The following is a 14,464-nucleotide window of genomic DNA, read 5'->3' on the forward strand; positions in this document are numbered from 1 at the left end:
AGATATCATGTTTTGTCTGCTCACATCCCAAAATACATTTATGATGTATTTTTATATACTGCTGTTGACCTTTTAATAATAGGGAAAAAAATAAAACTCAATTATAATTTCAGTTACAACATCATGCACTAGTATTATAAAACTAATAACAAGTTTCAAATTTAGATTAAATATTCATATAAAACATTCCTGCACCTAGAGAGCCAGCTCCATTTGACACAAAGGTGGGTAGTTATGTGTTCAAATTTTTTTAAAGTTATTTTTTAGTGATGGAATGCACTTCCATTTCACAAATCCAATTAGCATCAGCTATAACCACAACAGAGTTAACAATAATGCTCACAAAACAGGCAGCATTCCTTCTACCTATTTCAATATCCCTTCAAATAAAAATCAAGAGGTGAATCCTCCTGCATAGCTTTTCCACCTTGTATGTCAGCCACTAACTGTGTACCTTCTGATAATGATTTTGAAACTATATTTTCATTTCATCTAAATTAGATAAGGTTTGACAATGAAGTTACATCTATTAAAATTCAGCTGAAAATACCCAACATAATAGAGATACAGCATAGAAACAGACCCTTCTGCCCACAGAGTTCAAACCCATATACTATCCTACCTGAACCCACCTCACTTTTCCCACCCTCCCAGCAACTCAACTATATTCTACTACTCATCTTCAAAACAGAGGCAACTTATGCTAGCTGATCAACCAACCAATTCGCACACATTTTGGTGTGGTAGAAATATCTGAACAAAACCCAAGTGGTCACAGGGGAGAACTCCAGAAGTCAGGATTGAAACCGGGTCACTGGAGCTTTGAGACAGCAGCTCTATTTGCTGCACCAAATAACTTCATGCTGACTAGCAGGCATTTGCATCTCCCACAAAGATGGGCACAATTTGACCCAAATTCTTTCGGTATTGTGGATGGGCTAAATGTCAGGTAAAACTGATTCAATCATAAGTTGCTCACTGGAAGCAGAATGGTACTACGATGTAACAAAATCTACAAGGACTTCCTGAAAACAGAGCAACATTTTTTGTGGATAAAGAGAATGTCATAAGTTATAAGCAGTGGCTGATCAAACAACCAACCAATACATCTTTGGATGTGGTAGAAATATCTGGATGGAACTCAAATAAGCATAGGATATATGAATGCTCAGCACATGAACCAGCATTAATAAAATATACTTTTCAAAGGCTAGCATAGTGGCGCTTTACGATTTAACACAATAAACAGATCCTAACTTCAAAACAATAACTTCACATCTATTTCACCTTAAAGTCATGAAAACCTTAACAAATTTCAACGGAAGAAAAATGATGTATTTTAATCATTGGTATGCAGACAGAATTGTTTTAAATACCGTCCATAAAACAGAAAAGTTGTCCTTAAAAAGATTAATTAAATTCATTCAGCATTTATCAACCACAACTTGCCACCAACAGTATGCCATGCATGCTCACCATTGTTGACCTAACGTAAGGAAGTTGTCAGTGTTGACTTGCAGTGCTTAGATGTCAAATGGCAAAACAGTGTGATGTGGCAAGCCATGAATGTAATATTATCACAGATCTTAGAATAAGCTCTGCTCATGAAATAGAAGGAAAAGACAGTTGGCTTCCTGTGAAACCTGTCAGTAACTGTTCTTGAATGTTCTTCACATTCAGAAGAATTAACATATTATTTAGAATCAATAAAAACACATCCTAATTATCATTAAAAATTAATGCAACAAGGATAAAACCACTTAAATTACAAAAGACATTGAGATAAACTAAATTCAAATGTGTAATAAAAATCTCAGTCATATATTTACTTGACTCCTTTGCAGCACTTCCTTTCTATTCAACTGAATTCTCTTAAGTACAATAGAAAGAAAATGAACTCCATAAAGAACACCAAGTCTAAAGGTGACATTATAGGCTAAGAGCAGGCAGCAAGTTCAGGATTTCTCCTTTCAGGTGGACATTTCAAAGTTGGATTCATATGCTGAGAAATAATCAACAGTTTAGCACACAACTGCTAACAATTTACAGCCAGCCTATTCCATGGCCTTAACAGATTATAGCACTAAGATAATGCAGTGGATAACAAGAAAATAATTTTTAGATTTAAGAACTAATGTGACTCAATTCACCTCTGGAGATTGGAGGATGGAGACAAAAAAACTGAACTCTGTATTAACACTCAAAACATAACAGACAAGAAAAGAAATAATTTTCTGAAAGACTAACATCTTTACTTTGCTTTTCATGCATTACTTTGGCTCAGATATTTAGTGATGCTTGAATTAATCATTAAATATAAGGGAGAATTAGATGGACATGAACAGAGAAACAGTGGTGACAATATTTGGATAACATGCAGGAACTAATAGATTATTAACACTCAACCATCAAAAGGAAAATTTACATTTTATGGCAAAATTTAATTTTTACTGTAAATGGGTATAACTTGCACCTGGTCACCACTGATCTTTGCCGTTCTTATGATGTGTACTATGAACAGCAGCCATAACTTTTACAACAGAAGATAAACTTGCAAATATTTCATTTGGATAACTAGACTTGGATGTGCCATAATGTACTAATATTTTAGCTACCTGCTTCATTATACACGGAAAACAATAATTATGTAGGGACACACTCTGTATTTCTAGAGCAGGGGTTCTCAACCTTTATTATGCTATCAACCCCTATAATTAACCAAGAGGTCATGGAGCCCAGGTTGGGAACCCCTGTTCTAGAGCAAGAAAATTGTATTGCATTAGAAACATTATACGTTTGACTTAAGATCTAGTAATGACTTCTTCACACATATTGCCAATTTACATACCAAGTACTTTAACTGCATTGCTGGGTCCCTCTAAAATAAAATCCTCTTCTTTATCAAATGTCGGATTATCAATGCCAATTTTAGGCTGAACTTGTGCCAGTTTCTTCAGTCGAATGGAAGAATTAAGGTCAAATTCCTGCTTTTTCCCCTCTTCTTCTCGTCTACGACGCATATCATCCTGCTGCTGGCGAATGCGCTCTAACTGAGCACTTCTGCGTATTGGCATAGTTCGTGAACCCAAATCATCAGGGCAATCTACAGCCATTTCTCTGTGTCTGGATGGTTCGTCATGGGATGAAAGGTCTAAATTCTTAGCAGTACATTCTGATTCATCTGCAACTTGTCCATTCATATGCGAGGTAGTCATGACTGAAACTTCTGTCCTTAAAATTACTTGTTTCTGGAACCTGTACTGAAAATTTGGTTCCTTATCAGAAAATTCATGTTAATGACGATAGAGGTACTTGATATTAATGTCACATTCCAGTCTACTTAAACTGAGGCTCGCCTGGAGAAAGAATAGTGAAGAAATGAGTTCAATCCATGTAAAACAAATCCAATGAAATCTAACATAATCCACAATTCAACATATTTATTTTCCCCAGTACCATTAGGTTATGCAGACATAAACTCATACTCCTAAACTGAACATGAACCCAACCTTCCCAGACTCTCCAATGCAATGACATCCTAACTTTGAAGTTATTTAACACCTGAGTTCTTGCTTCAGATTTCTCTAGTTGGTAACAAAGAAATAAGCAGTGGCCAAGTTTCTGTCACAGAGTCCACTGCATTACTCCTCACTGATTTCAACGACAAAGCTTCCACTTCCACTGCCCGCCCTGCCCCTAAGTGCTTTCCATTTTGGTCAAACTCAGACTATTGAGTAGCAGCCAGCAGACATATGAATGATACTGCCAGCTGGCACTTTCTCCACCTCTAGGGTCAGTGTGGCCACTGTTAATGTTTAACTATTATTTCTGACCATGCAAAGGTGGGCATCACAGAATGCAGAAAATAATTAACACATCAATCACACTCTCTGCTAATAAAGACAGCTCTAAATGCTAAATGACAGGTTTGCACTGTGTATACAATTCACAAGCTTATATAAAATGGGCTAATTCTCTTCAACAGATAATTGGAAAGCCAAAATATTAGACTTAAAGCAATAGCAGCAGAACTTGAGGGGAGAGAAAGCAAAATTGTTATATCCAGAGGATGGCAAGAGTCTGGAACTCACTGAATGAAAGGCTGGTGGCAGAACCCCTGATCACATTTAAACGAATAGTTGGCTGTGTATTTGAGAAGCAATGATCTGCAGGGCTACAGACTAGAGAGTTATGGAATCATCATACAGCACAGAAATGGGCCCTTTTGACCTATCTCTTCCACAGTAACTACACTAATTACATTTATCCATATTAGACCAAGTGCTATCAATTTAGATTACACAGGATACAGGATTTTGTGCCCAGTTCTGATCACTGTACTACAGAAATGATGTGGAGGTTTTGGATAAGGTATTTTGAGGTTCTTTAGGATTCTGTGCAGGTTATATTACATACAAGGGGAGGCTGGACAAACTTGGAATGTTTTCTCAATATCACTGGAGAGAGGGTAGTAGAGTCTTATCCCTCAGGGTGAAAATGTCAAATACTAGAGGGCATAGGCTTTAAGATGAGTGAGAGAAAATTCAAAGGAAATTTGAGAGTCAAGTATTTTTTTTTAAACAAAACAGTGGTAAGTGCTGACAGGGCTGAAGACTGAGGCAGATCCAACAGCAATGTTTAAAAGTAATTTAAAATAGGCAGGGAATAGAAAGAGCAACAAACAATCTGCTGGGGGAACTTAACAGGTTGATAAGCATCTGTGGGAGGGAAAGGGCTTCATAAATTTTCTTTAATTTCCTGTTTCATTTTTAGACCTGATGGCAACCACTGAAAATCAAGAACTTTATTTGCATTTCTTCCTTTAACACAATAATAACTGACCAACTTTTTGAGCCATTGTTTTTTTTTTTGGTCAAGGGCAATCTTGCCCAGACTATCTGGTGCAATGATAGATAGACGTCTCTCTATTATTGCCGATTGTCTTTTCAAAAAAGGAATACAAGCCAAGTTAAATTTAACATAACTATGCTCTTATATCAAAGCTGAAGTCTCAAATTTTATATTGCATTATTTTGTTTGTAAAGTGGAAGACAATCAGCACCTAAATCAGGGAACAAAGGATGGCAACTCAAGGGAAAGTGTGCCTCTTAAGGATAACTTGCCAAAATACAAAAAGGTTCTCTGTTGCTTCTGTTATTTCATGCACACAGATGAAAATAAACTAAAGGCCTAGAACAGCCCCTTCTCTACTGCTGCTAGGTATATCTCACTGGAGATAGGGTAGGTAGAGTCTTTTTCCCCCAGGATGGAAATGTCAAATACTAGATGACATAGGTTTGAAATGAGTGAGAGAAAATTCAAAGGAAATTTGTGAGGCAAGTTATTTGTTTTCAAAATAGAGTGGTAAATGCTTGGAAGATGCTGCCAGAGCAGATGATTAGAAGCAATATTTAAAAGTCATTTAGAATAGGCAGGGAAGAGAAAGAGCAACAAGCAATCTGCTGGAGGAACTTAGCAGGTGGAGAAGCATCTGTGGGAGGGAAAGGAATTGCTGACATTTTGGGCATCAATCCAGATTTCAGCATCTAGGAGCTTTTTGTCTCCAGGGTATAGAAGGATATGGACCATGTACAGGCAGCTGGGTTTAGTTTAGTCTGGTATAATGTTTGGTGCAACATGGTTGAGCTGAAGGGCCTGTTCCTGTGTGTGTTGCTTTGTTATATATTCAGTTCCCAAGACTGGTTTAATTTCTTAAACAAAGTCCTCTTCCACTTGTCCTGATTTTCAGATCCCTCCATGGTCCCATCCACTCGTAACTCTTTAATTTCCTCCAGCTCTATAAACCTTCAATAAAGTTGCAGATACCCAGTTCTGCTTTTTTATTCATTCCTGTATTTAATTGCTCTATTACTGGTGACATTAGTAATAGTTTTATGGTCTGGAATTCTATCCCCAAAGATATCTGTCTTTTTGTTTAATCTACATATTCACAAAATCCTTAAATTCTTATACCTTTTGTGGAATAATAATGGCAAACACAGACTGTTGTACTGTCATGGCCACAAAATCCCAATTAATTGAAGCATGAAACATCTGGACCTGGTTGGAGGGAATCAAAAGAACTTGGGTCCGTAAAGACCACCCATAGAAATTATTGATCTAATAGACCAATTTGGTATCTTTATACCTGATACAACTTCTATGCCAATTCAGATGTGCAGAAAATAAATCAAATTAAAGGGAACGGATGGTGGAGAAATGCAAGAACCAATCCTTCACTTCAATCCAGATTCCATGTTGACTCTGTAACTGGAGTGGGTGACCCAAAACTCCCATTCTAACTTCCTTTATATTTCCCAGGTTCAACTAAGAAGAAAATTTATCCACAGTTTCAATTTAACTTTTCTAAAGTATATGGTGGAGCTGCAGATTCAGAAATTAGTAAAAGTGGCAAGGTCCACTTACTCGCTTCTATAAAAATTACAAAATAAAAGTTAGAGGGTCAGTGAATGAGTTTTGTACAACACAGAATTGGGCCCCTTCAGCCCACTATGCCAATCATTTGCCCATCTACTCTAATCCCATTTGCCTGTATTAGTCTGTAATCCTCTACACCTTTCCTATTGAAATACCTATCTAAAATGCCTTTTAAACATAACAGTATCTGCTTCTACCACATCCTCTGATAGTGTACTTCAGATAACTACTGCTTTGAGCTTGGAAAAGCTTTACCATTCAGATCTCTTGTTTCTCTTCTCTCATATTAAACCTGCACCCTCTAGTTTGAGACTTTCTTGCTTAGGAAGAAGTCTCTAGACTATTCTATCTTCTTAATTTTATAACCTCTGCAAGGCTACCATTCAGCCTCCTATAGTCCAGTCAAAATAAATCCAGCCTATCCAGTCATAACCACAGTTCTGCAATGCAGGCAATATTCTGGTGAAACTTTTGTGCTATCATATATATTTCCCTTCAATGCACAAGTTTGGAAAAGTGCACATATTTCTGAAAGCAGTATCATCAATCAACAGGTCAATTTGTAGATTCAGTATTGCAGCACAGTCACTAATGCTGGTTAAAGTACTTGCTTCAGGATCAGTTAGTGAATTTATCACAAATTCTTTAGTTTTCTTGACAGCACATTTTTAAAATCTCCCCCTTGTATTTCATGACATTTATATAAAACACTTTTTCTTCTCCCCCAGACTTCCAGTGCAGCTGGAATTCCTCATCTTGTCGTCATTAGCATTCTTAAGAACTTGACCCCTGTTTCTGTAGCAACAGTTTTGTCAGCTATCAAGATGCCTTGGCACCATATCAAAAGGTACTTACATCACTCTGGGAGAATGTCCACATTTCATCTGCTTCTTTCTCTCCCACATCGACTCAGGCTTTGTAAAGTGGTCTGCACAATACAGAAAAATATTTTCTTTGTAAACAAGTAATCATCTATGAGCACAACCAAAACATATTGCTCCCCCAGTCCATGACATCAAATAGCTTAAGCTTAATCCTAAGAATCTAACAGATCATATATGCAATAAAGAATTATCTATAAAGTATCTGATCTACAGTGCCTTGTAAAAGTATTTGGCCCTCAACCCTTTGCTCACATAAATAGGTATCACAATCAAGAGATTTTGATCAATTTTACTGAGAATTTTTATTTGTGAATCACATGCTCCTTTTATCACAGTACAGCCCCAAAAAAAAACCACAGGGAAAATTGTAAACAATGAAAAACTAAAACTTCAAAAACTAAAATGTTAGCAGTTCAAAGTATTCATCCCCCTTTCCTCAGTTCTTAGTCGAACCACCTCTCACAGCTATTACAGCCAGTAGTCTTTCTGGATAAGTCTTTATTTTGCACAACGTGAGGGAACAAGGTTTGCCCATTCCTCCTTGTAAAGTTCCTCAAACTGTGCCAAGTTCACTGAGGAGCAGTGATGGACAGCAATCTTGAGGTCTTGCCAGAGATGTTTGATCTGGTTAAGGTCAGTACTCTAACTGGGCCACTCAAGTTCATCAATTTTCATCATTTGAAGCCACTCCATAGTTGCTTTGTCTGTGTGCTTTGGGTCGTTGTCCTGCTGAAAGATGAACTTCCAGTTTAAGTTTTCTAGTAGAGGCTAGCAGGATCCCTGTAATTAGCAGCATTCATCTTCCCATCAATCCTGACCACATTTCCAGTCCCTGCTGTTGAAAAGCATTCCTATAGCATGGTACTACCTCCATCATACTTCATGGTAGGGATGGTGCCACCTGGCTGATGATCAGTATTAGATTTAGGCCACACATACCATTTAGAGTTGAGGCCAGAAAGTTCCTCTTTAGTCTCATCCAACCACAAGACATTCTTCTACATCTTTACAGTATCATCTAAGTGATGCTTTGCAAAGCCTTCACAAGCAAGGATATGCTTTTCTTTAAAAAAAAAGCCATGGCTTCTTCCTGGCCACTCTTCCATAAATACCCTTTCTGTGCAAGCCTTAGAAATGGGGACACCTCTTTTTCCCTTATTAGCTGGTGTATGTCAAATTACCAGGTGAACAAGTAGTCTTTAGGGTAATGCCAGTCTGTGTCTTTATTGATGCTTTCCTGCACGCTTGAATGCTCGGTAGGAGGCGCCAATGCTTTTTGCTGGTTGTGGGGGGGCGGGGGTGGGTTGCCTTGCTACTGCTTATGTGTAGGGGAGGGGAGAGGGGAGTTGGGGGGAGTTTGGGGTTCTAACATTTAACTGTCATTTATTCTTTGGGGCACTCTGCTTTCATGGATGTTTGCAAAGAAAAAGAATTTCAGGATGTATATTGTACACATTTCTCTGACATTAAACGTACCTACTGAAAATCTGCACGGCCTTAAGAGACCGTGGAGCCATGAACTTCATCTCCAGTTGCAGCCACTGACTTCTGCAGCTCCCTCAGAGTGACTGTCAGTGTCACAGTATAGCCTCTCTTACAAGTGCCATTCTTCTCTGGCGACTACGTTGAGGGGTGATCTGATACAGGCAGGGTGGCTGTGGTTTAACATTCCCCCCCCCCCCCCTTTTCCCATGAAGGTTTGCACTGAGCTCCAACGTATGTTTGATGCCTTTGAGATGGTTTTGTACCCTTCTAAAGGTTTGTGCTTTGCTATTATCATTTTTCTGACTTGCTTTGAATGCTCTTACGACTTTATTTTGGTTTAGTCTGTTGAAAATCTATCATACTGTTGGACCTCTGAGGCGGATGGGTACTTATTCAGGTCATTCTCCAATTTTCTACATCAACAAATTAGACAAGTTGGTAAGTAAAATACTGTACCCAAGAAAAGTTAGTGTAGTAATTACAAAGGGGATGAATACTTCTTCAGCCACACAAATCTGGATTTTAATTTGTAATAGATTTTAGATTGTTTCTTTTGACTTGACATGATGCACAATGTTTGGTACATTAGCTCAAAAACTCCTACTTCAATATATTTTAAATTTAGGAAATGAAACAGTAAAATGTGAAAATAGTTGTGGAGGATGAATACCTTTTCAAGGCACTATATTCTTATCAGTTTCTTTAGAGTAGTGATTTGCCTCTCATTATCACCTGGCTGAAACAGAGCAGCAATATATTTCTTGAAGCTAACTTTGATTCATGGGGTTTAATTGATGTACTCCAGCTTAGAATATATTATTTATCTCACATTATCATTTTGCAATTAGATATAGCCACAAGAGCAAGTCCACTTTCTCCCTCTCAACCTTGAAAACACTTAACTAACTCAGTACCGTTGTCACACTACGGAATCCAGTTTGCACACTAACTTGATGCCAAGATATAACTCAGATATTACAAACAGCAACCTGATATGTGCAAGAATGGACAGTACTAAACAGACCACGCAAACGCGACAATCACGCGGAATCAATATCTGACATACTTGCTGGAGTTCTTCAAAAATGTAACAAAAGGAGTGGATGAAGGGGAACCAGTTGACATAGTGTACTTGCATTTCTGGAAAATATTCGATATGGTGTCATAAAAAGTTTATAGCACAAGAACAGAAGGAGTTGAGGCAAAATGCTGGCATAGGTAAGGATTTGGCCAATAGAAAACAGTCAGTATAAATAATTTTTAGATTGGCACAAAGATCACAATGGGAGCCTGAAATACTTAGAATCTAATGACTTGGATGAAGGGACTGCATGTACACTCTTCAAGCTTAATAAGTAGCTGGGTTAGCAAGTTATAACAAGCACACAAATAACCTGCAAAGGGTTATAGAAAGATTCAATGATTGGGCAAAAAGTTGCTGACACAATATGTGAAAATGTAAGGCTATCTACTTTGAAGTCAACATGAGAAAGCAATTTACTATTCAAATGATTTGAGACTTGAAATTGCTGTGCCATAAAGGGATTTTACATGAGCTTAAAAAAGTTAGTGTACAGGTAGAAAGGCTAGTGGAATATTAGCATTTATTGCAATAGGTATAGAGTATAGTAGCAGAATAATTTTGTTATAACTTCACAGGGCTCAAGTGAGATCAGGCCTGGAGTACTATATATAGCTTTGGTCTTCATATTTTAAAAGGGATATGCCTACATTCGAGGCAATGCAGCAAAGGTTTACTAGGTTGCTTCCTAGTTAGAAGGGGTTAACATACGAAGAAAGATTGAGCAGATTAAGTCGACACCCCAAAGGTGATCCCTGAGGTGGTGTGATAGAACAGGTTGGCAATGCTAATTCTCCCACTAACCTTGCCCCTTTGCCTGGTTAGTCACTCCTCCTCGTTTGGTCCCCGGTTTCATTTCCCCAGTAGTTTACACACTTTGTCCTCCCATTCTGCAGTTCTTGGGGTGTGTAAATGGTGAACTCCCAACAGTAAAACAATTGCTAGCTTGGCTGATCAAAACAATCCCTTCAGTTTATATGTTCTACTAGTTTATAACAATTCTAGACACAGGCATTCCAGTTTCATTTATTTTCACTCACACTGCTACATTGGTTTATAGAAAGCAGAATGGTCCCAAAAGACCCAAGTTTGGGGCGTCCTAAAATAATGCCTGTGTTAGTGGGAGCAGGTGCACCACACCCTACACTGGTAACACCACTGGCAGGGAAGCATTATTCTTTTATATTCATCTGAGCATGTGGACACTGATCTGTGGGTTTAGCTAAGGCATTTGATGTGGAATAAAACTGTAGGATGTTAGAATCCCTGTTTAAAATGTTCCAGTTCTGCACCTGAAAAACTTATGATCTGGTCACGTAATTAACACCCCCCCCCCCCCCCCACACACACACAAAGACCAACAGTAGTATTTCCTGGTCCTTCTAGGTCAGGCAGAAGCAGAGTTAAACACTCAATATGGCTTTGTTAGAGAGGCGTAGAGGTTGGAGTTGACAGTTAGTGAATAGTTAAATTGGAATATAATGTGTGTCATGGAGAAAGCCTCTGTATATTTGTAAATTTTTGTACATACGTGTTTGCTTTTACTTGTCTATTTGTAAACATTTACTTTTTTCACAACTTTTGAGCAGTTTTAGCGTTTTTTCCCCCCCTAGCATTAAATAAAACCCCTTAACATACCGTTGCAGCTTACTATCTGCCTTTTTTCAACTGGTTACCCTCATCGAGCATGCTTACCCTCACCTGATAACAAGTGACAGGTGGACTGATGGAGTGGATATCAAAAGTAAGTTTCCCTGGAGTTGAAGTATCCACAAATGGGGATATTTCAATATGAAATCACCTTTTTCAGACACAAACAAGCAGGAGCTACTCTTGGCAGCATAGTGGTTAGCAGAACACCTTACAGTACATGTGACCAGGGTTCAATTTCTGCTGCTGCCTGTAAGGAATTTGTACATTCTCCCTGTGACTGTATGGGTTTCCTCCAGGTGCTCCAGTTTCCCAAAGACGTACAGTTTAGTAGGTTAACAGGTCATTGTAAATTGTCCCGTGATTAGGCTAGGGTTAAATAGATGGAATGCTGGGTGGCACGGCTCAAAGGGCCGGAAGGACCTATTCTAAGTCATATATTTATTTATTAATACATACGCACATTTCTTCTCTCAGAGGCTTGTGAATCTCTAATTCTCTATCTCAGAGAGCCGTGTAGAAGTCATATTCAAAGTACATTCAAATTGCAAATGAGCCAAGGAGCACTGAGAGATGTTGATTCCAGGATTAGATTAGCCATGATCTTACTGTGAGGTACAGTAAGCTTGACTGGCTTACTCACACTGCTGTTTTGTATAATTCATGTACAATAATCTGCAAATTTAAAAATTTTATTTCTTCCTGATTTGCAGTTTAAATATTTGGAATGAGCTTTCTATTTTATGAGTTAAAGAGCTTTCTGTTGCATGACCAATAATAGGTACTGATAGCCAGATTGTTTAAATTTCAACATATAATATCCAAGACTAATATTTACATTTAGTTTTTTTCTAACTAGATGGAAGGCAAAATTGAGGTGGTTACCCCTCTCTTTTAACCTATTTTAAACTAAAGATTTTTCCTCATTTAGTCCTGAATGGCTGATAAGTTCTTTTGAGATATGGGTTCTGTTCTAGAAATCTTACAAAAACATTATCCCCAATCTACCTCATTAGGCCTTTTAAAAATATTGCATGTTTGGACTGAGGAAATGGTTAAGATTTCATCATATGAACACATGTTGGGAAAAGTGCAAGACGTGTGGGATCAATTTTGGTTATATGTTAATTTAAACCTAAATTAGAAGTTTTTTTCTGTTTCTTAGTTTTATATGTTTTCCCATCATGGGATGGCTGTGTAAATATGCTGTACTATATTTGCTCTATGATATGCTGTGCTGCTTTGTAAAATAAGAATAAATAATAATAAAGATTTGAATTACAAAAGAAATATTGCATGTTTCAATGAAATCACCTCTCATTCTATTAATCAAGAGAGCACAAGTTCATTCTGCCTACCCTCTCATCACAGAACATTGCCCAACCATCCTGGGACACTACTTGGATCTCTCTAACCACAAGTATACTCTTCCTTAGTTAGGGAAACCAGCCTAGTATGCACAAATATTCCAGGAACAATTTCAAAAGAACATTATATTCCAGATAAAACATCTTTGCCTTTTGCCTTAATTTCTGATGTAATTGGATGTTAACTTAAGTGATTTATGTACAAGACTGTTCCCTCTGGACATCAGTATCTTTCAATCAGTCAGCAAAATGGACCTACACTCTCCAGGTAATGTCACTGATTTATTAGATTCTGATAGAAATGGACAAGCTTACTGCTGAAAGACTTGATTTCTTTGCAAAGAGCAAGGGATTACATGTCAGAATATGAGATCAAGACTTCTAAATTAATACAAACAAAAATTCCTTTGTGAATAGGAATTCACATCTATCTTGTGTAAAGAACCCCAGCTGTTGAGTTTCTTCACATCAGAGAATAGAGGAGTATGAAGATTAGGCATGAATATAAACCCAAGGTGGACGATTAGCTACAAATATAATGAATAGTGAAGCAGGCTTAAGGGCTTTATGGCATATTTCATTTATTCTTGATGCCTAGCTGCTAGTCATGTTAATAACTTGCCACCTGCTTGAAAATACTTCCCTCAAAGTAGTGGTATGTATTTGAATCAGTAAGACAAGATTATGTTTTAGATATTAATACGAAGAGACTGAAATGACAAATCAAACTAAGAGAGAAACTTGGACCCAATTATATCAATACACACAGTCTGACGGTGCATGATAATCCATTAATTTAAAGCAATTCCAGACACCAGTAGAAAGTAAATGTCATCACCTTTACAGGTAGGCAGAAATCAAAATAAACTTTAAATTTTACTTTGAAAAAATAGAACACAAGCCACTCATCCAACTGTCTTATCCTCAATTTCCACATTCATTTTATGCTCTGTCCACCTTCAAGAAAGAGAACCTTGTGTCACTCTCAAGTAAGTTGTTGTCGGTTGACTGAAATCTGAACACTTTTCAATGAAAAATAAATTTTAAAAAACTATATTTAAGTTAAAAATACAAATCATGCCATAAGTTGGGGCAGTGCCAGTATCTGCCAAAAGGTCAAGAATTCTGTGGTGAAAGCAAGGCATACTACTGATTCTTTTCTTTAAAGCAGCAAGCTATTAAACAATTTGAATATGATACAATCAATGTTAACACAATAAAATATGGAAGATCAACCTTTAAACAGATTTTAAAAACAGAAGTATAATTACATGTTTTTAAGTGACAAAAGAAAGTGAACAAATCGAAGGCTCTAAAAGTAATCCGGGAAATTATAGGTCGGTAAGTTTGACGTCAGTAGTAGGTAAATTATTGGAAGGACTACTAAGAGATTGGATCTACAAGTATTTGGATAGACAGGGACTTATTAGGGAGAGTCAGCACAGCTTTGTGTGTGGTAGGTCATGTTTAACCAATCTATTAGAGTTTTTCAAGGAGGTTACCAGGAAAGTGGATGAAGGGAAGGCAGTGCATGTTGTCTACATGGACTTCAGTAGGGC

General features: G+C 37.5%; 1 protein-coding gene across 7 annotated transcripts in view; it reads right to left on the reverse strand.

The window, feature by feature from the left end:
- The window catches only part of LOC140725127 (protein PALS1-like), an 86,437-nt gene that overhangs the window by 40,569 nt on the left and 31,404 nt on the right, over nt 1–14,464 (reverse strand). For all 7 annotated transcript variants that reach the window (XM_073040163.1, XM_073040164.1, XM_073040162.1 and 4 more), the window contains 2 exons: nt 7,294–7,366; nt 2,849–3,356 (listed from right to left, as the gene is read on the reverse strand). In XM_073040163.1, coding sequence (XP_072896264.1) covers nt 2,849–3,215 — 367 coding nt within the window. In that variant the 5' untranslated portion in view covers nt 3,216–3,356; nt 7,294–7,366. The remainder of the gene's footprint in view (nt 1–2,848; nt 3,357–7,293; nt 7,367–14,464) is intronic.

Source organism: Hemitrygon akajei, chromosome 3 (genome assembly GCF_048418815.1).
Source record: "Hemitrygon akajei chromosome 3, sHemAka1.3, whole genome shotgun sequence".
Classification (NCBI taxonomy): Eukaryota; Metazoa; Chordata; class Chondrichthyes; order Myliobatiformes; family Dasyatidae; genus Hemitrygon; species Hemitrygon akajei.